This window comes from Mus caroli, unplaced genomic scaffold (genome assembly GCF_978045245.1).
Source record: "Mus caroli unplaced genomic scaffold, Mus_caroli_1 scaffold_11, whole genome shotgun sequence".
NCBI classification, from domain to species: domain Eukaryota; kingdom Metazoa; phylum Chordata; class Mammalia; order Rodentia; family Muridae; genus Mus; species Mus caroli.
The window spans coordinates 11920975-11945728 of NW_028227266.1; the positions used below are offsets into that span (position 1 = coordinate 11920975).

The 24754-nt window shown below is 42.4% G+C and overlaps 1 protein-coding gene across 4 annotated transcripts; it reads right to left on the bottom strand.

The window, feature by feature from the left end:
- Positions 1-338: 338 nt before the first annotated feature.
- On the bottom strand, positions 339-24738 carry Bkgd (beta-keto-L-gulonate decarboxylase). 4 transcript variants are annotated; one of them, XM_029482149.2, is made up of 10 exons: positions 24622-24738; positions 20186-20332; positions 15517-15615; positions 12162-12235; positions 11925-12026; positions 9228-9404; positions 7996-8145; positions 4257-4373; positions 1793-1991; positions 339-978 (listed from the first exon to the last, which is right to left on the bottom strand). In XM_029482149.2, the coding sequence occupies exons 2-9, from the start codon at positions 20238-20240 to the stop codon at positions 1818-1820; spliced, it is 948 nt and encodes a 315-aa protein (XP_029338009.1). In that variant the 5' UTR covers positions 20241-20332; positions 24622-24738; the 3' UTR covers positions 339-978; positions 1793-1817. The 4 variants fall into 4 exon arrangements, with proteins under 4 accessions (XP_029338009.1, XP_021027607.1, XP_021027606.1 ...); XM_021171948.3 differs by having other exon boundaries at positions 339-1991; XM_021171947.3 differs by lacking the exon at positions 24622-24738 and adding an exon at positions 21559-21633 and having other exon boundaries at positions 339-1991.
- Positions 24739-24754: the final 16 nt, after the last annotated feature.

The following is a 24754-nucleotide window of genomic DNA, read 5'->3' on the forward strand; positions in this document are numbered from 1 at the left end:
GAAGAGGGCATCAGATCCCATTACAGATGGTTATGAACCACCATGTAGTTGCTGGGACTTGAACTCAGGACCTCTGAAAGAGCAGTCAGTGCTCTTAACTGCTAAGCAGTCTCTCCAGCCCAGTAATATTGTTTTTGTTGAAGTAAGATATTAAAAGAAACTATCAGCTGATCAGCTGGGCAGTGGTGGCACATGCCTTTATTCCTAGTATCTGGGAGGCAGAGGCAGGCAGATCTCAAGTTCATGACCAATCTGGTCTACAGTGTGAGTTCCAGGACAACCAGAACTACATAGAGAAACTCTTGTCTCAATAAACAAACAAACAAATGAGAGAGAAATGAAAAAAAAAACAGTATTAAATGATTTTATTCAGTTTCACCTCAAAAATCATGTTTAATTAAAACTAACAGTATTATTAAAAATAACACAAGACATGTGCATTACAAAGTAAAGAATCAGAAAACGTTTAGGGCTTAGTTCTAAAGAGTTCCTAGACCCACATCTTATTGCCATTAGAAAGGTTGGAAAGTTGATTTCTGGCTAACAATCATCACAGGTTCTATGACACAGAACAGCAAGGAGTTTTCTAACCATCATCACCATATGCTAGCCATTAATCTCAGTAATAGTGTAATATCCTTTGAAAAGCACAAAAGGATTCCTTGAATGTAGTCACTTTGGGAAGAGGAATAAACAGGTCTATGGATTCCCACCCCTCCCCCACCATCCTGCAGAATTCATGCTGGGTCCTGGCATGAGGTTCAGGTTTAAATAGAAGGCACGAGGTATACCTAACTAAGCAGGTCAAGCTGTGGTCTTGCCCACCACTGTTGTCTGGGTTCCTGTTTGTCCTGTGACATCTCTTTCCAGAAGACAAGCTCCTCTCCTCTGGCTGGCACCAGGCTTCAGCCTTTCCCTTCTCCTGCCATGAAATTCCTGAGGGAATTCCAATTTCTTGTGGTTCACTGTCTCAACAGTCTATATAGCCAAAGAAAGGGCACAAAAGTATCTCTTTAAGACACCACATAATAAGAGGGTAGTTTTATATCTCATGATGGGGAATGGCTGTGTTTGGTGTTGTGTTTTGTTGCTGTTTCTTTTCTTTCTTGTCTTGCAAACAGTATTACGAAAGTACAAACTGTTGGGTAGAGACCTAATGCAGGAAGAGCCTGGCTCTTGGGTAGTTACTAACATCTGTGGAAGGCAACTGCAGACTTCTGAGTGTGGGTCGTCCCCTGAGTGCTGAGAACACAGTACACTGATTTCCAGAGTGGGCTTTTAAAACTCAGTGCAAAGATTCCACACTGTTGAGTCTAATACTCCCTTAGCCCTTGTGAGATGAACTTGAAAAATTTAGTAATGCCCCCCAAATGTAAGTTATTCCTAGACAGCAGGAATAATGGAAGGTCCCTGTCCACATTCATATCTGTGGTATGAAGAGAAGGTAGACTTTGCTGGGCTATAAAGACAGAAGATTGGTTTACTAAAGTGAGCATCTCAGTTAGTTATCTATGTTCCCAATACGCTCCCCTCACATGAAGATGTTAAGTAATATGATGATATGATGAGTGTCATATGTCCACATCCTTGCATTTCAAATGCCATAAAAATAGTGCTTGTGTACTGATTACTTTTACTAGCTGTGCTGAGGATTAAGGTAGGGCCTTGGCTGCTTGCTAGGGAACACCTCTCTCTCTCTCTCTGTCCCCCTCTCTCTCTTCCTCTTTCTCTCTCTCTCTGGTCCTCTACTGTATTTTTTAATTACTATCAGTTGCTGGGTTAGTAATTTTACCTTAGCTAACCATTACACAGCTGCTTTAATCTCTCCCAAAGGCATGGGTCTCTTTGGGCTGATCAATGCGATAGAGGAACTGTGCAGGGGAGAAGTATCCAAGGTACTCCACTGTGTCTGGAGTCGTATCGTAGTGGTAGTGTCCACCTTCTCCATGATGACTGAAGAAATGTGTGTGTTCCAGTCGCAAATCAAGTCCCTAGGACAGCAGGCAGTCTGTTAGTATGGATTCAAATCATTTTGAATATAGTGTATTGAGGGGGAAGGAGTGAAGCCTTTTGGTACTTTTTCTTAAAGGTTTTCTTTATGGCAGGAACTTATTGTGGCTGAGACTAGCTTTGAACTCCCAGTCTTCCCACTGTATCTTCTGAGTGACAGATCACAAGATCTACCCCTAAACCTGTAATTCAATGTTTTGTAGTGCTGGTTGGTCCTTGACTCCAAGGCCTGATGCATGCTAAGCAAGGGCTCTATCATTGAGCTACATCTGCAGCTGACCAGTTTTTAAGTAAGCAATGGAGTCACACTAAGGAAAAGCAAGGATGCTGGCGGGTACAGTCGGTGCAATCACTAGAGTGCACTGCCCTCTTTTTCTTTTCTTTCTTCAAGGCAGCAGATATGAGCACCTTCCTTCATGTCCTTCCAGGAAGACTTTCACCATTTTTATTCAAACTGTAGCTTTCTACACTGTTCTGCATATTGCTTATTCAAAAATTACCAATGTAGGACGTTGGAGAGGTGCCTCAGTAGTTAAGAGCACTGACTGAATTCCCAGAAGATCCATGTGCAATTCTCAGCCCAACATGGCAGCTCACAGCCATCTGTAACTCCAGTTCCAGGGGATCTGACACCCTCTTCTGGCCTCCAGGTGTACCGCTGTGGCATTCTGCTCAGGGCCTCACTGTGTCAATGGACACATTTCTAGTATTTCTACTACTATAGAATGTTGTCCTTGGTAGCCTTTTAACTGATCACTGTGGAGCCTCATAAAGATAAGATCTTAGCAGTCACTGGCTTAAAAGATCCACCAGTGAGGACTTTGGTAGCTGTGCTCTGAATTAGCCCAGAGCACTTTTTTTCTGGCATGTAGCACATGTAGCATTAGGATAGGATGAACACCAGGCAAGATGGCAAGAGACCTGAATCTTGTGCTTTATTATTATTATTTACTGTTTTTTTTTTTGGATGGGGCTCAAGACCAGTGTGTGTGTCGCCCAGGATGGCCTGCTCTCACAGAGATCCTAAAGAATGCTGGAATTAAAGGATGTTCCAACACACCAGCATAACTTCTGTGTTATTTAAAATGCCTGATCTTTTACTTTATTGAAGGTAAAGTCTGCTCTGCCAAACACTCTGTGCAGAAAGCCACATATCCCTCATCTTTCAGGATAATGCTCATAAACTGGCCATGGTGGCAGTGCCTGTAACCTCAGCAATGAAGAGGAAAATGTAAGCAGAAGGATCAGAAGTTCAAGGTCATCCTTGACTACAAAGGGAATTGGTGGCCTGGATTGATGCATAAGGCGAGGAAGAAAAGCCAGGTGAGGTATTATATACCCTTAGTCCCAGGACTTGAGAGACAGAGGCGGGTGGCACCTGGTCTACATAGTGAAATCTGGGATAGCCAGTAACATTAAGTCTCAAACCCTGGGACAGATGGCTGAGATGCCTATTTAACATATGAAAGCAGCCTTGGCAGCGAGGCTCTCCTAGTGTCTCTCAGTCCCTATCTGTTACAGGGGATGGCTGCCATACTCTGCCTTCCCCCAACACCCCACCTGGTCCCCCAGCCCAGGGCCTGGGCTGCCCCTCTTCCAGAGGCTCTTTCCTATATAATTGAGCCATTTTGGTGACCTGCTCTATTTTTAACTTTTGCCCTCCTGGCTGCTGCACTTGGTTCCTCTCTCACCCCCCCCCCCCCCATCTTCCTCGAATGGCTCAGGGTCATGCCCACTCTGCACTCTCCCAGGTGTGCCTGCTTCTGGTTATGCTCTAGCTTTTATCTACAGTCAACCTTCTCCTCCGCCATGCTCGTGGTGTATCCGCATGCTTAAATAACAAAAACCCAAACCTCCTAATCCTAAAACAATGAGGCTGGCAAGATGAGCTGGCAGAAGTGCTTGTTGCCAAGCCAAACAACCCAAGTTTAATCTGTGTATTCACATAGTAGGAGAGAATTGATTCTCACATGGTGCTCTCTCATCAGCACTCATTTGCTTTAGGATGCCACACACACACACACATGTATGTATATACATACATACATATAGCATATATACATGTAGTACATACATTAGTGTGTATATATACACTATATATATACACATACATATATATAGTGTGTATGTGTATGTATATATATATATATATATAAATCTAGAGAGAGAGAGAGAGGCAGAGAGAGAGAGTGCAAGTATCCCACCAAGCATTTTCACTGTATATAAATGGAAGATAAAAGACTCACAGGGTCTTTGGAAACAAAAACTGGTAGACAAACCAAGGGAGCCTTCATCTCATAGAAGTGTAGCCATTTATTGACAGCTTCGTCCGAGTTCAGTGGGCAGGAAGAAAACTCTTCAGGCTGCAATAAGAAATTGTTAAACAAGGAAACACTGACTATTAATGAAAATTAAAATACTGACAATAAATAAGTATGATGTCATTGTTATAAGTTTTATCCTTCCCACTGAGTGCCCTTTGGCATCAGTCACACACGGCAGTATTTGAAGGACTAGCCAATCAGTCTGTACAATGAAAGCTTATTCCTCATTCATGAAGTGAGGCACTACTGTTTTTCTGCCCACGGATAGTCAGTCTTCTTGTTGTACATTCTTGTTCTCCATTTATGTGTGATTTTAATTTAATTTTTTTGCAATATTGGGAATTGAACCTGGGGACTTGTACACTCTAGGCAAGCACAATACCACTAAGCGGTAGCATAGCCCCAGCCCCTCCCCAGGCTAAAATATTTTTCTCATACAGTTCTGGGATTAGAACCAGGGCCTCCTGCCTTCTCGGTAAGCTCTCTACCACTGAGCTGCTCCGCTTCTCCTCTCCACTCCCTTCACCCTCATCTTTAGGTTTTCCTCAGTGCTAGGGTCAGCCCCAGGGCCTTGCTCATCTAAAGGCTCACCTCTGAGCTCCAGCTCGTTCCTCTGTTGTCTGTGCCTCCTAACTGCTGCCAGGACAGCAAGTGGGTGGGGCAGGGAAACATGCCTCTAGAGTCGGGCAGAGGCATCAAAGAGAATAAAGAACTTTTTTGTAATAAGCTTAATCAAGGAGGTGAGAGAACATATATAGGAAACTATAAAAATTGATGAGAGAAATCAGAGTGGGGCCAGGAATCTGGTGCAGCAGGTAAGAGCCACGAAAGCATGGTGGCCCGAATTCAATCCCTACAGTTTACAACAGAAGAGAACCAACTTCAAAAAAAAAAAAAAAAAAGGATTCTTTTTTTTTTTTTTTTTTTCGAGACAGGTTTCTCTGTGTAGCCCTGGCTGTCCTGGAACTCACTCTGTAGACCAGGCTGGCCTCGAACTCAGAAATCCGTCTGCCTCTGCCTCCCAAGTGCTGGGATTAAAGGCATGCACCACCATGCCCGGCAAAAAAAAGGATTCTTGATGTGTGTATGCGTGATGGGGATGTGTGTGCCACAGTGCCAAAACTGGAGGTCAGAAGGTAACTCCGTAGCATGTTTTCTCTTTCTGCCTTTACGTGGGATTTGGGCATTAAACTCTTATCTTCAGGCCTCCAGAGTAGGTGACACTCAGCCTGAGGACAGACTTTTGAAAGTTGTCCTCTTATCTCCACATGTATGCTCCTGTGTTTACACATACAGCACTACACTAAGGCAACACAGAAATTAGAATGGAAAAATATACTGCATTTAGGGAAGGTAGAGATGACAGGAGATCAAGATGTCAGTGTCACTGAAGGCTATGGACTTGGCCCTGTGCTGAGGGTGTCTTAGCATTACAGTCCTTGCCTTCTGGGAGTAAGGCCTTGGCTTCTATCTTATTCTAGAACCACCCCAACCCCCGAAAGCAAAAACCAATAACAAGACTCATCATTGCTCTGTGGTGTTTGTGAGGCCCTGGGTTCGATTACCAACATGGCAAAAGGCAAAGCAGAGACAATCAGTGTAATTGCTATTTAGATGCTGGTCTCACTATGTAACTCTGGCTGGCCTGGAACTCACAGAGATCTGTTTGCTGCTGCCTCCCATGTCCTGGGATTAAAGACATTTATCTTCATACCAAGCTGCTACTTAAATCTTACCAATTTCTTCTTTTTTTTTTTAAGTAGAAAAATGTAGCTAAAATTCTATGAAATTTTAAAAACAATTCTGTAAAAGAAGTCAGAAGTCTTCATGTCTTTTTTTTTTTTTTTCTGGTTTTTTGTTGTTGTTGTTGTTGTTGTTGTTTTTCTGAGACAGGGTTTCTCTGTGTAGCCCTGGCTGTCCTGGAACTCACTCTGTAGACCAGGCTGGCCTCAAACTCAGAAATCTGCCTGCCTCTGCTTCCCAAGTGCTGGGATTAAAGGTGTACGCCACCACTGCCTGGTGTCTTCATGTCTTAACTTCTAAATATACAAGTCTACTGCAATCGACGGTGCCAGCTGCACAGACAGGCATGTTTTATCTATTACTTTCCATTGCCGTGATAAACCACAACCAAAGGCAGCTTGGTAGGAAAGGGGTTGTTTTATCTTACAGCTTACAGTCCACCGCAAAGGGAAGTCAGGACAGGAACTTGATCGCGGCAGGAACTGAAGCACACCATGGAGGAGTGCTCTTTACTGGCTTGTTCTCCATGGCTTGCTCGACAGGCTTTTTTTTTTTTTAAAGATTTATTTATTTATTATATGTAAGTACACTGTAGCTGTCTTCAGACACTCCAGAAGAGGGTGCCAGATCTCGTTACGGGTGGTTGTGAGCCACCATGTGGTTGCTGGGATTTGAACTCTGGACCTTCGGAAGAGCAGTCGGGTGCTCTTACCCACTGAGCCATCTCACCAGCCCCCTCGACAGGCTTTTTATACCACACTTCCCATAACAAGCTGGGCCCTCCCACATCAATCATTAATTTAGAAAATACCCCGCAGAGTTGTCCCAAGGCAAATTTATTGGAGGCAATTCCTCAATTGTGGTTCTCTCTTCCCAGGTGGCTAACCTATGTCAAATTCATAAAAACCTAACCAGAGCATCCCAGCATTTGGGAGGCAGAGGCAGTTGGTTCTCTGAGTTCGAGGCCAGTCTGGTCTACATAGTGAGTTCCAGGACAGCCAGGGCTACACAGAGAAACCCTGTCTCGGAAAACCAACCCCCCCTCCCAAAACAAACAAAAGACAAAAACCCTAACCAGATGTTGCAGAATAGAGAGGCCAGAAACAAAGCATTCCATGTGGTGGGGGCAGGGTGCAAATGGTTTTTGTTTTTTGTTTTTTTGTTTTTTTTTCTTAAAAAATGTATTTATTTTTAGGTGGTTTCATGTTTTTCCTCCATGTATCTGTGTGTACCATGTGCATGCCTGGTTCCCATAAACCTCAAGATAATGAAAGTTATGACCCACTATGGGGAGAGGGGGAGGGGATTGAACTCAGGTCCTCTGAAAGAATAGCGAGTGTTCTTAGTCTCTGAGTTGTTTCCCCTGTCTGGGTGAATGATTTTCAACAAGAAATGATTTTCAAACTCTGTCTTGAAAAGAAAAAAATCTCTCTCTCTCTCTCTCTCTCTCTCTCTCCCTCCTCCCTCCCTCTCACTCACACACATACACACACACACACACACACACACACACATACATCAGCTATATGCAACTCCAACAATCTTATTCTTCAGCACTTTGGTGCCAGCCAAAGGGAAATTTGGACACACACATGCACAGTGATGGATGAAGCTAGACTCTGCACAATATATAAAAGTTACCTTCAATGGGGAAAAAGAATGGCAGCTACAATTTACGGAAAATGTACAAAAACATGGGAAAATTCTTGACATTAAAGGTTATGGCTTATTGGACCTTATGAAAAGTAAAAACTTGTACCATGGATGGGGTATGTATCTGTAATGCCAGCACTTAGCAGGCTGAGGCAAAAGGCTTGTCAGTCCAAAGGCAATGCAGTCTGTGTAGTGCATTTAAGTCTAGCCTGAATTGTGGAAAGCTAGCTGCTGTGTCAGCGAGGGGAGCAGACACAGTGCTTACCATGATGTGGGCTTTCACTTTCCCTTTCTGCACAATGAAGGTGCCTCCCATCCCCACAGGCTTGTCACCATAGTGCTCCTCCAGTGTCTGTCTCATGCAGCTCACAAAGTTAAGTTCTCCTGTTCTTCTCTTGGCTTGCACTTCAATGACCTGCCGAGGGAGAAATGGGACACATAACTGCATAAACTGTACAATTATGTGGAGATAACTACCTAAATGGACCACTGTAAAATTACTGCCAACAGGTAAATATTCTTATCTCTTCAGCACACAAAGGTGAGAGTTGAAATGCCTTATTCCTGTCTTAAATCTCTCTCACTGGGCATGGTGGCGCACGCCTTTAATCCCAGCACTTGGGAGCCAGAGGCAGGTGGATTTCTGAGTTCAAGGCCAGCTTGGTCTACAAAGTGAGTGAAAAAAAAAAAGAAAAGAAAAAAATCTCTCTCTCCCTCTCCCCCTCCCCGTCCCTCTCCCCTCTCTCTCTTCCCCTCCCCTCCTTGCTCTCTGTCTCTGTCTCTGTCTCTGTCTCTCTCTCTCTCTCTCACACACACACACACACCAGCTATATGCAACTCCAACAATCTTACTCATCAGTACTGAGCTGAGTCCTATTCTGAACTCTGGAGATCAAGGTGGTTCAGAAACTTTAAAAGTTACTGGGCTGAAAGAGATTCACCTAGGGTAATGGGGTGACATATTTACAAGGCCTCACTTCCTGTAAAATTCTGGATGAGTTTCCCCTATGTTCTTGGGTACTTTCACACCTCCATCTCACTTCTCAAGGCTCTCTCCTTTCAAGAGCTAGGTCCCCACTGAGATCAAGCAGGCATGCATTCTCTTTGTCACCAACACTTCTAGCTCAGTGCAGGATAATCTGAAACAAACAAATGCCTAGTTACCCCCCCCCCCCCCTGTAAGTAGCCATGATCCTATTGCTTTATTCAAGTGATAAGTGAACTAGATTTGTATCTTGTTACGTTTTACTCAGAAAAGTAGAGCCAATGGATGCTTTGTTTACTAAGTAAACATTCTTAACTTTGGGTTTTAAAAAAGGCTTTTTCTTTCCCTGTACTATTCTGAATCTTTTTTTTTCAAACTAAGTAGGTCATATAAAAACTTTGGCATTGGCACATCCGATTTTTTTTGGGAGAACTAAATTGGGAACAATAAAAACTCAAATTTAGTTATCTGAGAAGATGTAAAGAATGCTATGTTCTTATAAGCATAGTCACCTTGCCAGGTTGGCCCTCACTGGCAAAAAGATTAGCCAGTAGTGCACATCCAAAATCATGGTATTTTTGGCTGTATTTCTCCAGCAGGCACTCTCCATCTGCAGGGTTTTTATGGGCAAAGTAACTTCCATTCACAGGTCGGTTGTGTTCACTTGCTGTTTGAACAATTGGCATGAACTGGAAAGAAAAAAAAATCAGAATTAGTGTAGTAATTAAATTTTTTTTCTCTCAGATGTTGGGCGAATTTTTTTTTTCTTTTTTTTTTTTTTTTTTGAGACCAGGTTTCTCTGTGTAGCCCTGGCTGTCCTGGAACTCTGTAGACCAGAACTCAGACCTTGAACTCAGAAATCCGCCTGCCTCTGCCACCTAAGTACTGGGATTAAAGGTGTGCACCATAACTGCCCGTCGTGTTGGAAAATTTTATCTCAGGTCTTTTCCACTATATTCACATATTGCACCCAGGAGATTGAACCCAGGCCTTTGTTCATGCTAGGACAAGGCTCTACTGCTGGCTAACGTTCCTCAGACAACAACAGGACCACTCCCTAGTGCCACTTCAGCAACAGATTAACCTGTCTGTGGGATGTAGTGGTTCGGGGGAAGGGGCTTTGCTCCCTGCTGTCTGCTTCCTAGCTGCAGGAAGCTGTGTCCCACCATGGCCTCCTCACTGTGCTATCTCCACAAAGGTCCAACACACCTGGGAAACCAACCCTGGATTGAAACTTCTGAAACCATGATCAAGAGTGTCTCCTTTCAAGCCGGGCGTGGTGGCGCACGCCTTTAATCCCAGCACTGGGGAGGCAGAGGCAGACGGATTTCTGAGTTCGAGGCCAGCCTGGTCTACAGAGTGAGTTCCAGGACAGCCAGGGCTATACAGAGAAACCCTGTCTCAAAAAACCAAAAGAGTGTCTCCTTTCAACTATCTGTTGCCATTATTTTGTCATAGCTGTGGCCATTCAACACAAACGTTTCATAAAATTCTTTTCTAATTTCCTTTTAGATTCATTTATTTTACACGTGTAAGTGCTGTACCTACACATATGTGTGGCACACATCATTCTCACAGAGGCCAGAAGGTGGCATTGGATCCTTAGCACCACAGTTACAGAAAGCTGGGAACTGAACCTGAGCCCTCAGGAAGAGCAGCCACTTAACCTCTGAACCACCTCTTCATCCCACTTATATAAAATGTTTACAGTACCTCCTTTTTGGAAACAGCCTCTTGCTGTGTATCCCATTAAGCTGCTGTGAAGACTACCTGGCATTGCACTCACAAATTTAAATATAATCCTCTTGCCTAAACTCTGGGATTTCTGTGTCCACCATGCCACATGACAAAATTTTGTTTGTTTGTTTAGAATAGGATCTCGTTCTATGGTAATGGCTGGCTGTGTAGACCAGGCTGACCTTAGACTTATAGAAATCCCTCTCAACCTCTCAAATATTAAGATTACAGGTATGAGACATCATGCATGGCTCAAAATGTCTAATTGTAGATTTTAACTTTTTTTCCATCTTGCATACTGGGAAAATTCTATCACTGCTTCTGCAAGAGAAGTTGTGTAACTTCTGAACAATGCCCTATCTGATGAAGTTATAAGAGAATGGCGGGCCCTTCTCATTATCATGAGATGTAGACAGTGGCATCTTACTATCACGTGGCATATGCAGTACACACTATGTTTAGTATAAATGTAACAAGGCACATGGTAACACACCACATACAGCATGTACAACTGGCACTAGTACTAGCCATTTACTTTGAAAGTAGCCATTGTTTCACTCTGACTGTCACTTACTATGTTTTTGTTGTTCTTTTTGTTCTCTGTTTAACAGCCTTGGCTGACCTGGAACTTAGTACATAGACCAGGCTGGCCTCGAACTCATAGAAATCCGCTTGCCTCTGCCTCCTGAGTTCAGGGATTAAAAGCATGTACCACCATGACTGGCTACTATCTGTTTTTTATCATAGTCCATGGAGTTCCTCTTTGGATCCTTTACATGACCGCAAGGATTTATAGTGATGAGAGGGATCCTATGACATGTAAGAAAAATCATAAGCCACGTGGTAGTTCATGCCTTTGATCCAGCACTTGGGAGGCAGAGACAGGTGGATCTCTGTGGGTTTGAGACCACTCTGATCTACAGAGTGAGTTCCAGGACAGCTAGGGCTACACAGATAAACCCTAGGCATCCAGTGGACATGGCAATCCAGAACTAAATAGGCAGAGAAAGGCGACTGTAATGAGGTCAGCCTGGATTACATAGCTAGATTCTGCTTCAAGAAACAAGGGAGGGGCAGTGGTGGCGCACGCCTTTAATCCCAGCACTCGGGAGGCAGAGGCAGGCGGATTTCTGAGTTCGAGGCCAGCCTAGTCTACAAAGTGAGTTCCAGGACAGCCAAGGCTACACAGAGAAACCCTGTCTAAAAAAAAAAAAAAAGAAGGTGGTTTTTGGTTTTTTGTTTTTCCCTTAAGACAGGTTCTCCCACTGTAACCCAGGCTGACTTGGAACTCACTATGTGGCCCATGATGACCTTGAATTTACATAATCCTCCTGCCTCAGCCTCCTAAATGCTAGAACCACATGTAGGAGCCACCACTCCTAGCTCAAGGTAGATTTTTGTCAGGCCAGTAAGGCCAGGTTGTGAATAAATGTCAAATTAACGAAATAAAATAATCCTATTTACACACTGACCTCAGAATTGAACCCAAGCGTCTGAAATGGACCTGCCCCCGCTCCAAGGATAAAAGCTCCGGGCAGCTTTATTACTTTTGCAATTTCATTTAGGTCATAAACCTATAAAAAGGAAAAAAAATATTGAAGCTGTACCATGTGAATCTCCTGATTTACTTTTTACAACAGACCACTGACTTCCTCGCCTGCCACACCCGCTTTCTAGTCTGTGAATACAAAGAATAAAAACATACTTACTTTTTGTTTGTTTACAAGAGGCAGTAAGTAAGGCACACCTCCTACTTCTGCAATTCTAGTTTGCCCACAGATGCCTAAAAAACACAAGCCATCTTAAAAGTAGGCGAACATATCATTCAGGTATGAAATTCCAGAAGACACCAATTTATTCGGAACACATGTAAGAGAATCTCAGTTGGAACTAGCGGAGATGAAAAGACACAGTGGTCCCTGCTCAGTTTTGCTTTAACTGCACCAACATCATCATCCTGAGCATGGCCCAGAGGCCAGTGGCATACCAACAACTGATTTCTAAGAGGGCAGGGGCCAACTTTTGGGCAGAGTTTCTACAATTCATTTGCCTAATCCTTTAAAAATCTCCCCAGGTGGTGTTTTCATTTTTAGAAAATGTATTTTTTTTTTGGTATAGGTTGTATTTTAAATTTTTCTAATTTATTTATTTCCATTTTATGTGCATTGGTGTTTTGCTTACATGTATGTTTGGGTGAAAGTTTCAGACTTTGGAGTTACATACAGTTGTGAGCTGCCATGTGGGTGCTGAGATTTGAACCTGGGTCCTATGAAAGAACAATCAGTGTCCTCGACTGCTAAGCCATCTCTACAGCCCCATATTTTAAAGTTATTATCATTATTATTATTATTATTATTATTATTGGTTTTTCAAGACAGAGTTTTTCAGTGTAGCCCTGGCTGTCCTGGAACTCTCTCTGTAGACCAGGCTGGCCTCGAACTCAGAAATCTGCCTGCCTCTGCCTCCCAACTGCTGAGATTAAAGGAGTGCGCCACCACTGCCCAGCTTATTTTTAAATTTTTACAACATTTTACTTTGGTAGAATGTTGTTCTTTAGACCCATGCTGAAATTTTTTTTTATAAGTTTATATAAATAAGTTTATAAAAGTAAGTTTATACAAAAAACAAATAATGATAGATAACCTTTGGATACTAGCAATTTTCTATGTGTGTATTTCTGTAGTTGTGCAGGTATTTTGTTGTTTGCTTTGTGCTAGGGATTGAACTCAGGATAAAAACATACTGTACTACTAAGCTGTCATTCTCCCAACCCCTGTATCTACTTACATTTTAAAATTCAATGTTAAGCTATTAAAACTAAAATTAGACTAAATAAATTAAATTGTATATTATACTTTACTTGCATTTTAACTGATTGATTTATTGTATATGTATATATGAGTGTGGTGTGTGTACGGTATATTCAAATATGTTTATGTGCGTATACTGCACATATATACCGTAAATAGAAGCCAGAGAAAGATACTGGGTGACTTGCTCCATCACTCTCCACCTTATTCCTTAAGGGCCTTTCCTGAACTTGAAGCAAGCTCCAGCAATCTTCTATGTCTGCCTGAGTGCTGGGTTACAGACAAACATGGCTACTTCCAGGTTTTTATGTGGGTGTTGGGATCTGAACTCAAGTCCTCATGCTTAAGCAGGAAGAGCTGTCACCCACTGAGTCATCTCTCCAGCCCTTCTACTTATATTTTCTTTAGGACGTTTATTTATTTTGTATGTGTGTGGTAGTAGAGGGTACATGTGTCAGAAAACAACCTGTGGGAGTCTTTCTCTTCCACCATGTGGATTCTTGGGATTGAACTCAGTTCACCAGGTGTGACAGCAAGGGCCTTTCCCCCCCTGAACCATCCTGCCAGCCGCATAACTTACATTTTTAGTATTAGAACAACACAGTGAGGCAGTTTGGGAGAAGGCACTTTTTAAAGCAGTGTAGAAATTTATTATCTTCTACTTGAGAAGTCTTTCAAGGTTATCATTAAGTGAAGTACATTTAATCAACCTGCTGTTATGCAGAGGAGAGATGCAAAAAAGCCTTACAAGTGCTTTTTGTGTTTGGGGAGGAGCTTGGGAGACGCAGAAATTATCCACAGGTTGTGCATTGAGTGACAAGATGCTGGTGGCTGGAGGAACTACTACAGGGAATTCCCATAGCTGTCCAGGGAATAGGGAAGAAGGAAGCCCTAGGTAGAGAGATTTGCTACACACAAGTGGACATTCTAGGGATCTAGGTGAGACAGAGATTTCAAAGGTGCTTAAAAGTACAAGGTAAGATGAAAAAAACTTGGATTCTACAAAGTAGGTGGATGCCAGGGAAAAGATCCTGCAAAACACTATAAAGCGACTTCTAGTAGACAGAGGAAGCTCGAGAAACAAGGAAGAAAGAGTCATTTACTCGCAAAATGAAAACCAGAAACCACAGATGATTACAATGTGGAGGAAAAAAGAGGTGATCTCAGTTTGTTCATTCACAAGATTGAACTGTGGCAGGAGAGATGGCTCAGCAGTCAAGAGCACTGGCTTGGCCGGGCGTGGTGGCGCACGCCTTTAATCCCAGCACTCGGGAGGCAGAGGCAGGCGGATTTCTGAGTTCGAGGCCAGCCTGGTCTACAAAGTGAGTTCCAGGACAGCCAAGGCTACACAGAGAAACCCTGCCTCGAAAAACCAAAAAAAAAAAAAAAAAAAAAAAAAAAGGGCACTGGCTTACTGTAACTTCCAGAGGACCTGGGTTCAGTTCCTAGCACCCACAACCATCTGTAACTCCAGATGGATCTGATGTCTTCTTCTGGCCTCCTTAGGCACCAAACATGCACAAGGTGCACAGTTAAACACACATACAAAGTACCCAGTACGTATAAAAAAAATGTTTCCAAAATGGTTTCTAATAGTTGCAAAGTGTTGAAAGAGACTACAGTCACAGACTGTTTAACCTGAAAGACTCTTACAACGCTCAACTGATCTTTCCTGTTTAATGTATCTAAGGCTGTGGGACATTATAGGGCTTAGTCCAAGTAATGCGATGAATAGACACTAGGACCAGTGTCTAAGAATTCCAAGCAGGTTACTTTGTGACCAGCTATGTCGATTAATATAAAGGAAACAGAGAAATGCACTATGTTCTAATTCCTTATCACTACAGGCCATAATAGAGGAGGAGGTTAGACTTTTGGTTATGACTCACACGGAGTTTACATGGCCTCCCTCTAGCTTCAGTTTCTCACTAGTAAGCTGGAGCTAGCGCCTTGGAGTGCTGCTGCCACATACATCGGACCCAGGTGTCTGTCACCCTGAGGCTGTTTTACTCAACCAGTATTCAGTTCCTTCCCTTAGTACTTCAAACTTGGCAAATTTCTGGAAGGGGTCTAAGCATTTAATAGATGAATCAACTATAAAGCCTAAAAAGAGGCTTACTTAATTTTAAATTATGTATATGATGTCTGAAAGTTGTAATAACAGCTTTTATTCATAGAGGAAAATAATACTGGTTTCCAAAAAAAGTGTATGACTGAAAACCAAAAACCTTTTTTTTTTTTTTTAAATACGCACCTTTTACAGGAAAGGTAAATGGCTCCTTTGTTAAATCTGGGCAGTCAGCCACTGAGACCTGGACATCAGCAAAGTTGTCCTTTAGCCCCTTCTGCAAAACTAATAAAAGACACACAAAGACGATATTTAACATTTGGTAAAACAATTGGCCACCATATACTAAATCTTTCTTCAAAGTTTCTTTGTTACACTCATAATCGTAACTTATATTATAAAAGAGACAGAGGGGACAGATAGACAGACAGACAGACCAACCCAGGGCTTAAGTGCAAAGTATGTAGTCTGCCACTGACCTGCACCACTAACCCAGGAATGCTCTTTGTTTTTTTATCTTTTCTTTTAACTTCTTGCAATCTTTAAAAAAAAAGATTTACGTATTATCATATTTATATGTACACTGCAGTTGTCTTCAGACACCCCAGAAGAGGGCGTTAGATCTCATTACAGATGGTTGGGAGCCACCATGTGGTTGCTGGGATTTGAACTCAGGACCTCTGGAAGAACAGTCAGTGCTCTTAAGCGCTGAGCCATCTCTCCAGCCCCACAATCTTTTTTTTTTTTTTTTAAGTTTACTTTTCATTTAATATGTGAGTGCTCTGCTGCATGTGCACCTGCAGGCCTGAAGAGGGCATCGGATCCCATTACAGATGGCTGTGAGCCACCACGTGGGTGCTGGGAAGTGAACACAGGACCTCTGCAAGAGCAGCCAGTGCTCTTAACCACTGAGCCATATATCTCCCCAGTCCCAGAATAATCTTACTGATGAATAAAATTAAACTTTAATGTGCTCAGAAGACATAATGTACTCTCTGACACATAAATACCCATAGTTACTAACTTTGGTGTGCTGATTTAAAGAACAATGGCCCCCATATTTGAAAGTTTAGTAACCAGGGAGAACTGTAGAATGGGAATTAGAAGGTGTGGCCTTGTTGGAGGAGGTGTGGCCTTATTGAAGATTTATGTCCCTGGGAGTGGGCTTTGAGGTTTTTTTCTCTCTCTCAGCCAGCTGCGGCCTGTTCATCTGGATGTAAAACTCTTGGCTCCTGTACCATACTTGTCTACTTTCCTCTATGATGGTCATGGACTAACCATCTGAAACTGTAAGCAAGCCCCAGTTAAATGCCTTCCTGTAGAGTTGCTGCCTTGGTGTTTTTGCTGAGCCCTGGGTCCATCACTCTTTTTCATAAGTTCAGGTTGTAACTGTAACAAAGAACCTTTGAAGGAAGGTTTATCATGTCTTGTCCTGGTGTCTCTTCACAGCAACTAACAGACGCAGAAAGGGAACAGACTGCACACAGGTGAGAGCTATTTTCCCTTGAGGGAATTTCAAAACACCTAATGAAAGGACTCTCATGCCATAAGTTCAGTGGTGAGTACAGGTAAATTACGGTGTAAGCCAAAGAAGCCAGACAGAAGAGCAGAGGCTACATGACCCCACTTTAAGTGTTGCAAAGACAGGTGTCTAAGGTGACCTCCGGGGATAGTAAGGCTCACTGGAAGGTCCACGAGGGAGCCCACTAAGGTGCTGAGTATATATTTCATCTGAATGTCAAATTACACCTGCTCACATAGGTACATGTGTTCACATTCTGCAGTCACTATACTTATTGTATAGTGTGCTGTACACTGTGTGTGCTGTACACTGTGCTGTAATACACATGTAGAAAAGCATAGTGTCTTAATATTCCAGAGCCTTTTTTTTCCTAGAACTTTATTATATTTTTTTTTAATTTTTATTTATTTTTATAAAGATTTATTTATTTATTATATGTAAGTTCACTGTAGCCATCTTCAGCCACTCCAGAAGAGGGCGCCAGATCTCGTTACGGATGGTTGTGAGCCACCATGTGGTTGCTGGGATTTGAACTCTGGACCTTCGGAAGAGCAGTCGGGTGCTCTTACCCACTGAGCCATCTCACCAGCCCCCTGTTTTTTTTTTTTTTTTAAAGACAGGTATCTTCCTGTGTATCCCTGGCTGTCCTGGAATTCATTACATAGACCAGACTAGTTCCAAATTCATAGAGGTCTTCTTGTCTCTGTTCAAGAGACATTTCTTGTGTGTGTGTGTGTCTGTGTGATAACAAAACCATAGTTTTTATTTCAACAATATCTATAGTTCTTTTTGTTGTTGTTGTTGTTTTTGTTTTATTTAAGATTTTTTCACTTTTTAGAAAAATTAGGTATTTTCTTCATTTACATTTCCAATGCTATCCCAAAAGTCCCCCAAACCCTCCCCCCCCAACCCACTCCCACTTCTTGGCCCTGGCGTTCCCCTGTACTGGGGCATATAAAGTTTGTGTGTCCAAGGGGCCTCTCTTTCCAGTGATGGCCGACTAGGCCATCTTTTGATACATATGCAGCTAGAGTCAAGAGCTCCGGGGTACTGGTTAGTTCATAATGTTGTTCCACCTATAGGGTTGCAGACCCCTTCAGCTCCTTGGGTACTTTCTCTAGCTCCTCCATTGAGGGCCCTGTGATCCATCCAATAGCTGACTGTGAGCATCCACTTCTGAAACTATTTTTTTTTCTTTTTCTTTTTTTTGAGACAGGGTTTCTCTGTGTAGCCCTGGCTGTCCTGGAACTCAGTTTGTAGACCAGGCCTGCCTCTGCCTCCCGAGTGCTGGGATCAAAGGCGTGCGCCACCACCGCCCGGCCCTATTTATCTATTTTTAATATGTATGAGTGCTATACCCACATGTATGTCTGTGCACCACCTGTGTGTCTGGTGCTGAGGGACGCCAGATGAGGGCACCGAATCATCTAGAACTAAGAACTAAGAACTGTCACCATGTGAGTTCTGGGGACAGAACTCAGGCCATCTGAGTTCAGCCAGTGCTCGTAACCACTGACCCATTTCTCCAGCCCCAGCAGACTGTATTTAAAGAATATTATTACTGTCAATAGTGCACAGCTCTCTGGGTTCCTTTGCTAATTTTCATTGCATAAACGTGGTAGCAACAAGATGACTATAACTATTGATATGGTGGGTACTTCTGGAAGGATAGTTTATATCACTGTAAATAGTAATATGGTGGGTACTTCTGGGAGAATAATTAGATCACTAGAAATAGTGATATGATGGCTATTCCTGGGGGAATAACTGAGATCACTATAAATAGAGATATGGTCATTATTCTTGGAAGAATATTTTTAAAAAGATTTATTCATTTATTTTATGTATATGAGTACACTGTAGCTGTATAGATGGTTGTGAGCCATCATGTGGTTTCTGAGAATTGAACTCAAGACCTCGGCTCTCTCTGGCCCAAAGATTTTTATTTATTATTGTATGTAAGTACACTGTAGCTCTCTTTAGACACACCAGAAGAGGGCAGCATCAGATCTCATTATGGATGGTTGTGAGCCACCATGTGGTTGATGGGATTTGAACTCAGGACCTTTGAAAGAGCAGTCGGTACTCTTACCCACTGAGCCACCTTACCAGCCCAGAAGAATAATTTATATTACTATAAATAATGTATGGTGGTTATTTCTGGGAGAATAATTCATATCACATAAATAGTGATATCATAGTTATTCCTGGGAGAATCAGCAGAGAAGGAGCCAACACTAGGGTTGGAACAAAATGAAATTTGAATTTACCTATAATAATATATTTTTAATTAATTTATTTATTCATCTTGCATTTCAATATCAGCCCCTTTTCCCACCCCAGACCCTCACTCTTGAAGCTCTGTCCCTCCTTCCCCCTCACATTCTCTTCTGAGAAGAGCTACCTCCCCCTCACACATATATACACCAGTCACTGCAGGACTAGGCATATCTTCTCTCACTGGGGCCAGACAAGGCAGCCCAACTAGGGGAATGGGATCTACAGGCAGGCAACAAAGTCAGGGACAGCTCCTATTCCAGGTGTTGGGGAACCCAGTGAAGACGAAGTTGCACATCTGCTACATATGTGTAGTGGTTGGGACTGGCTTTTAAAAGTATTTTTTAAAAAAGATTTATGTATTATTATATGTAAGTACACTGTAGCTGTCTTCAGACACACCAGAAGAGGGCATCAGATCTCATTACGGATGGTTGTGAGCCACCATGTGGTTGATGGGATTTGAATTCAGGACCTTTGGAAGAACAGTCGCTGCTCTTAACCACTGAGCATTCTCTCCAGCTTGGGACTGGCTTTAAAGGTATTATTATGTACAGTTTCATGTGATGATAAGGATCTTGAATTAAACAACTTCTATTTTGTTAAGATCAAGATGGGATAATAATTGTAAATGTTTATAAATAACCCAGCTTAAAAACGTATACAACTTTGGTGTTTTCTTTTCTGAGACATAGAAATTTGGATTTTTTAAAAATAAAAATAATACTGAACAGATACTGAAGCAAAAACTTCTGTATCAAAAGTCCTATTTCAATAAGCTCTAGAGAGGTCATTAGCTGCCTGTATACCTCAGGGGGCTTCTGGTTTTGTTTCCTGAAACAGTCCTTAAATACCCAAAGGCTAGCCAGGCTAGTGGCACACATTTAATTCCAATACTCAGAAGGAAGAGGCAGGAGGTTCTTTGTGAGTTTGAGGCCAGCCCGATCTACAGAGTGAATTCCAGGACAGCCAGGGATACACAGAGAAAGCCTGTCTCAGAAAAATCAAAACAAACAAACTAAAAAACCAATCACCCAAAGCTAACATCATTTTTACCTTCAGCAAGCTCCTCCAGACTTGGCATGTGAAAGGAAAACTCAATGCAAGCCATTCTCCTTCCTCTCAGCAGGGCTGCTCAGACACAGCAGCTGTTGGCTGAGAACCACGAGAGCTCTCAGGGCACCAGCATCAACAGTCCCGGCTCTGGAAATGAATGGTGGAGCTCAGTTACTTGATGAAGGCAAAGGCCATCGAGGTTTCATATCCTCAGAGTTCACTTACATAAGGAGGGCAAAGTGCCCCAAGGCCACTCAGAGCTCACACAACTTCCTGCCAGGTCCATGTGAGCAGGGGCCGAGGGACCTCTGCCCTACAGGCTGGTCTTTCCTTCTTCCTTTTGATCTATTTTTCTGTTCCCTCCCTCCCTCCTTTCTTTCTTCTTCCTTCCTGGCAGTGTTGTATGTGGAACCCAGGGCTTCAGCTACATCCCAGTCCAGATGTGTTATATGAATTTGCTCTTTATACTTTTTTCCTTTCTGTTCTCATTTCTAATTGTTTGGTCCTGGCATTGAGCCAGGAGCGCAAGTAAGCCAGGAAAGCACTTTCTCATGGAGTGCTACACTCAGCCTAAACCCGAGCTTTTCTAACACATGGTCTAAGAATATGGTCTTGAAACAAAATATATGCACTAAGAATTACAAATAATTAATTGGTTTTACAGTTGTGTGCATGTGTATGTAAATACAATCTGTACAGTTCACAGTATTCAATCTCTTAGTCAATACTCTATATTTGACATTTAAGCTAAAAGTTAATTGTCTTAGAGTTATTCCACTGTTTTTAATACTACATTTATTTGTGTTTGTATGTATGTGTGTGTATCCTTGTGTATACCTATAGAGGTCACAGGACGACTTGTAGGAGGAGTTAGTTCTCTCCTCCACCATGTGGATGCCAGGAACTGAACTCAGTCAAGCTTACTGGTAAGTAACTTCACCCACTGAGCCATCATGCTGGCCTCACTACCCACTCTTGTTTTTAAACAGAGTACACATTGTATTCTAAAAGTAGACCTCAGTAATAACAAAACAACAAAGTCTGGCATGATAATAGTATAACAGGAGTTTGTTTTGTTTTTTTTCCCTGAAGCTAAAAAAAAATCATATTTCCTTAATTTGAATTATTCCTTTTATCTGTCATTTTAATAAGGGAAAATTTTAGTTACCAATTGAAATGGAAACCTATGAGTGATTAGATTCTGAAAGTCTTTTTTTACCTTAATTTATAAATAAATATACTTACTTGGTAAGTACTTTTAGCGTTCGATTAATCTGGTAACCTAATCAATCATAATCTTATATTTTCCAAAAATGCATGGCAAACACACTTCACAAAAAACCAAGCGCATATATTCATAGATTGGTACTTACGTCCCTGTTCAGGAAATCAGCCTTATAAGCAAGCTCAGTGAGAATGGAAAGAAAAGGAGATGGGCAGGGTGGTGACAGGCAGGGCCAATCACAGCACAGGACAGCACTCAATATTGTTAATGGAACATCTCCTTAATCAGAATGGTTGGGTTTTAAAGTGCTCACACAGCAAATGAAAAGTGGGTCCCTCACTTATCCATACCCTGTCTACATAATGGAATTCCTCCGACTCACAGGTCCTGCCTCTGCGTCCCCAGTGAAGGACAATCATAGGTGGCTGACAAGGAAGCCTTGACCTGTGTGCTGAGAGTGGAGCTCAGTCCTGGTGAAAAGCAGTGTGTGCTTTTAACTGCTGAGCCAGTTCTACAGGCTCATGTTTCTTAGGCTTAGGCGTTTTTATAAATTATTTCACTAAAAGTATTTATTTGTGTGTGTGCCACAACCCCCATGTGGAGGTCAGAGGACAGCTTGCAGAAGTCAGCTCTCTCTCTGCACGTAGAACCCCTAAGCCATCTCTGGCCTACGATTTCTATTTTTGACCATACTTTCAGAACATATGTCTTCTATGAACATGCCATTGTACATATTTAGCACCTTATTTACAGCCTTTCTTTAAAGATATAGGATCCCTACATTGTCTCCACAAATCATCCTCCTGCCTCAGTCTCCAAGGTAGCTGAAATAGGTGACATTTACTTTAGTACTTTACCAAACATTCGTTTTTATTGTCTTTTAATTATTTAACACATATACTCGTGTGTTTCAAATGAAACATAAGTAATTATTGAAAATAGGTCTCAGCTGCTATAATCATACTTGAATTACTCTAAACATATTTTCAATTGATTGTTTTTAGTTGTTTAGAAGTAAAACATGCTAATTTTCTTTTGAAATAGTTTAAGACTGGTATATCATATACAAATAGAGCTTACACACTCTTTACCCAGATGCCCCATGTTAACAGTTTATCACACTTTGTACCAGGCAACCAGAGATACTTCCTAATATATGGACATGCCCAATCTGCACAATGAACAGCATATTAATCCATTGCTGATTGCTTTATTTTATTTTATTTTTTTATTGAGATAAGGTTCACTATATGGCCCAGGCTAGTTTGGTACTGTGCTCTTCCTGTTTGAACCCCTTGAGTGCTGGGCCAGTTCAATGTATGTATGTACTACCACACCCAGTCTTAGTATAGCTCAGTATATAGTGAGGAAAATGAAAGCACTTTAGATGATTATACTTGTAGTAGAATAATAGGAATTCAAATTAGAGTAACACCCCCCTTTTGGAGACAAGATTTTTCTGTCTAGTTCTGTCTGTTCTGTAGAACTCATTCTGTAGACCAGGCTGGCCTCGAACTCACAGAGTACTGGGATTAAAGGCATGTGCTATCACCGCCCAGTAATATCCCTAATTTTATACTTTTTACTTTCTTAAAAGAAAATCAGTTTGTTTTATATCCCTACCAAAATAGAGACAAAGTTTAACCATGGGAGTCTCCAGACCGAATAACTGGTTTAGAAATGTATGTTTGTGCAGATGACGATGGCAGGGGAGAACACGTGTGTGCAGAGGTTGGAGTTGGAATTAGGACTCAAAGGGAATGGTCTCCATAGATAGTCGGAGCTGCTCCAGCACAGCTTCCAGCCAGATGAAGGCAGATATTTACTTTCCTGATATAAGTGGTGGGAGCCAATGGCTCAGAAACAGGGTAGAGAAAGGGTGAATAAACAGGAAGATAAGTGCAGGGGGAGAAACAACACGGAAAGCAACAGGCTAACGGTGGCAACCATGCTGAGTGTCATGATTAAGGCCACCCTGTATTCAGAAACTGTCAGGCCCTTTAAAGTCCCTCAAAATTCTCAAATCCATGACAGACATATTGTACTTCTTATTGTACAGAAAAGGAAAAAAAATTATCCAAGGTCATTCAGTTGTTACATGGCAGAAACAGAATTCAAAAGCAGGTTCAAACCAGGCATGGTGGTGCACATGTTTAGCTCCAGCACTGGAGGCAGAGGGTTGTGGAGGCAAGAGGTTCTCTGTGAGGTTAAAGCCAGCCTGGTTTACAAATCAAGTTCCAGGATCGTGAGGGCTACATAGAGAGACATATGTCAAACAACAGCAGCAACAACAACAAACTCAAAGGCAGGTCTGTAAATCCAGAATGCACCCCACCCTAAGCTGAATCAGCAGTGAAGAAATGGCCCCTTTGGCTGACACCAGGAAGACTTCAGAATAATCTTGCAGCACCAGGAGAAGTGCCCATCTTCCGCCTAGACGGGACTTCTCCTCTCTTCCAAATATACTGCACACAATATATTGCTAATTATTAGGTACTTATGATATACCACACTTTTACGATATACTAGACTAGTAGGGTTCAAGCACAAGGCTGGCTTTACAGCTTTGCAAATAGTTCATTCAGTCACATAGGACCCTATATTCATACTGATCTAACCACACACACAGGTCTTTGCTTTTTTGTTTTTATTTATTTTTTTCTCCGTGGTGCCATGTACACTAGGCAAGCTCTCTATAATCCAGTTATATCTCTAGGCCAACAACTTTACATTTGAAATGTGTGTGTCTATGAGAACTCAAGGGATAGTGATATCTGCCCTCTCACCACAGACCTTGTCACCCACTCAATAAGGTGTTTGTAATGTTCCCTTACAACTTAGTCCTAGTGGACCTGTATGGGTGCAAAGCCAGAGTCAATGCTGCAGGATTCCACAGACTGTTGGACAGTGTGTGCAGGGGTCAAAAAGTAGAAGGTGCCGGGCGTGGTGGCGCACGCCTGTAATCCCAGCACTCGGGAGGCAGAGGCAGGCGGATTTCTGAGTTCGAGGCCAGCCTGGTCTACAAAGTGAGTTCCAGGACAGCCAGGGCTACACAGAGAAACCCTGTCTAGAAAACCAAAAAAAAAAAAAAAAAGTAGAAGGCAAGTGAGTACACAGGGACAGTACAGAAATCCATAACACATGCCACCCTTAGTCTGACAGAGAGCTTGGCACACTGCGGGCTCAGTCACCACAACAAATCGACGCTCACCTGACCCGCAGTGTCCTCCCACTTGCAGGAATGCCTTCTTTCCACTCAGGAACACAGGTTTAGTCTCCTGCCAGTCTTTTCTGATAGCTCAAGGCCAAGGGAGAGCCGGGGTACCGCCCCTCCCGGAGGCCCG

Excerpts from the sequence above, each read along its gene's own strand:
- Bkgd (XM_029482149.2), bottom strand. The coding sequence starts at position 20,240 with ATGGCTTGCATTGAGTTTTCCTTTCACATGCCAAGTCTGGAGGAGCTT. Across the intron at positions 12,027-12,161 it reads CTCTTGTAAACAAACAAAAA|GTTTATGACCTAAATGAAAT; the intron begins GTAAGTATGTTT and ends TCCTTTTTATAG. Across the intron at positions 1,992-4,256 it reads TTTTTGTTTCCAAAGACCCT|GGACTTGATTTGCGACTGGA; the intron begins GTGAGTCTTTTA and ends CTGCTGTCCTAG.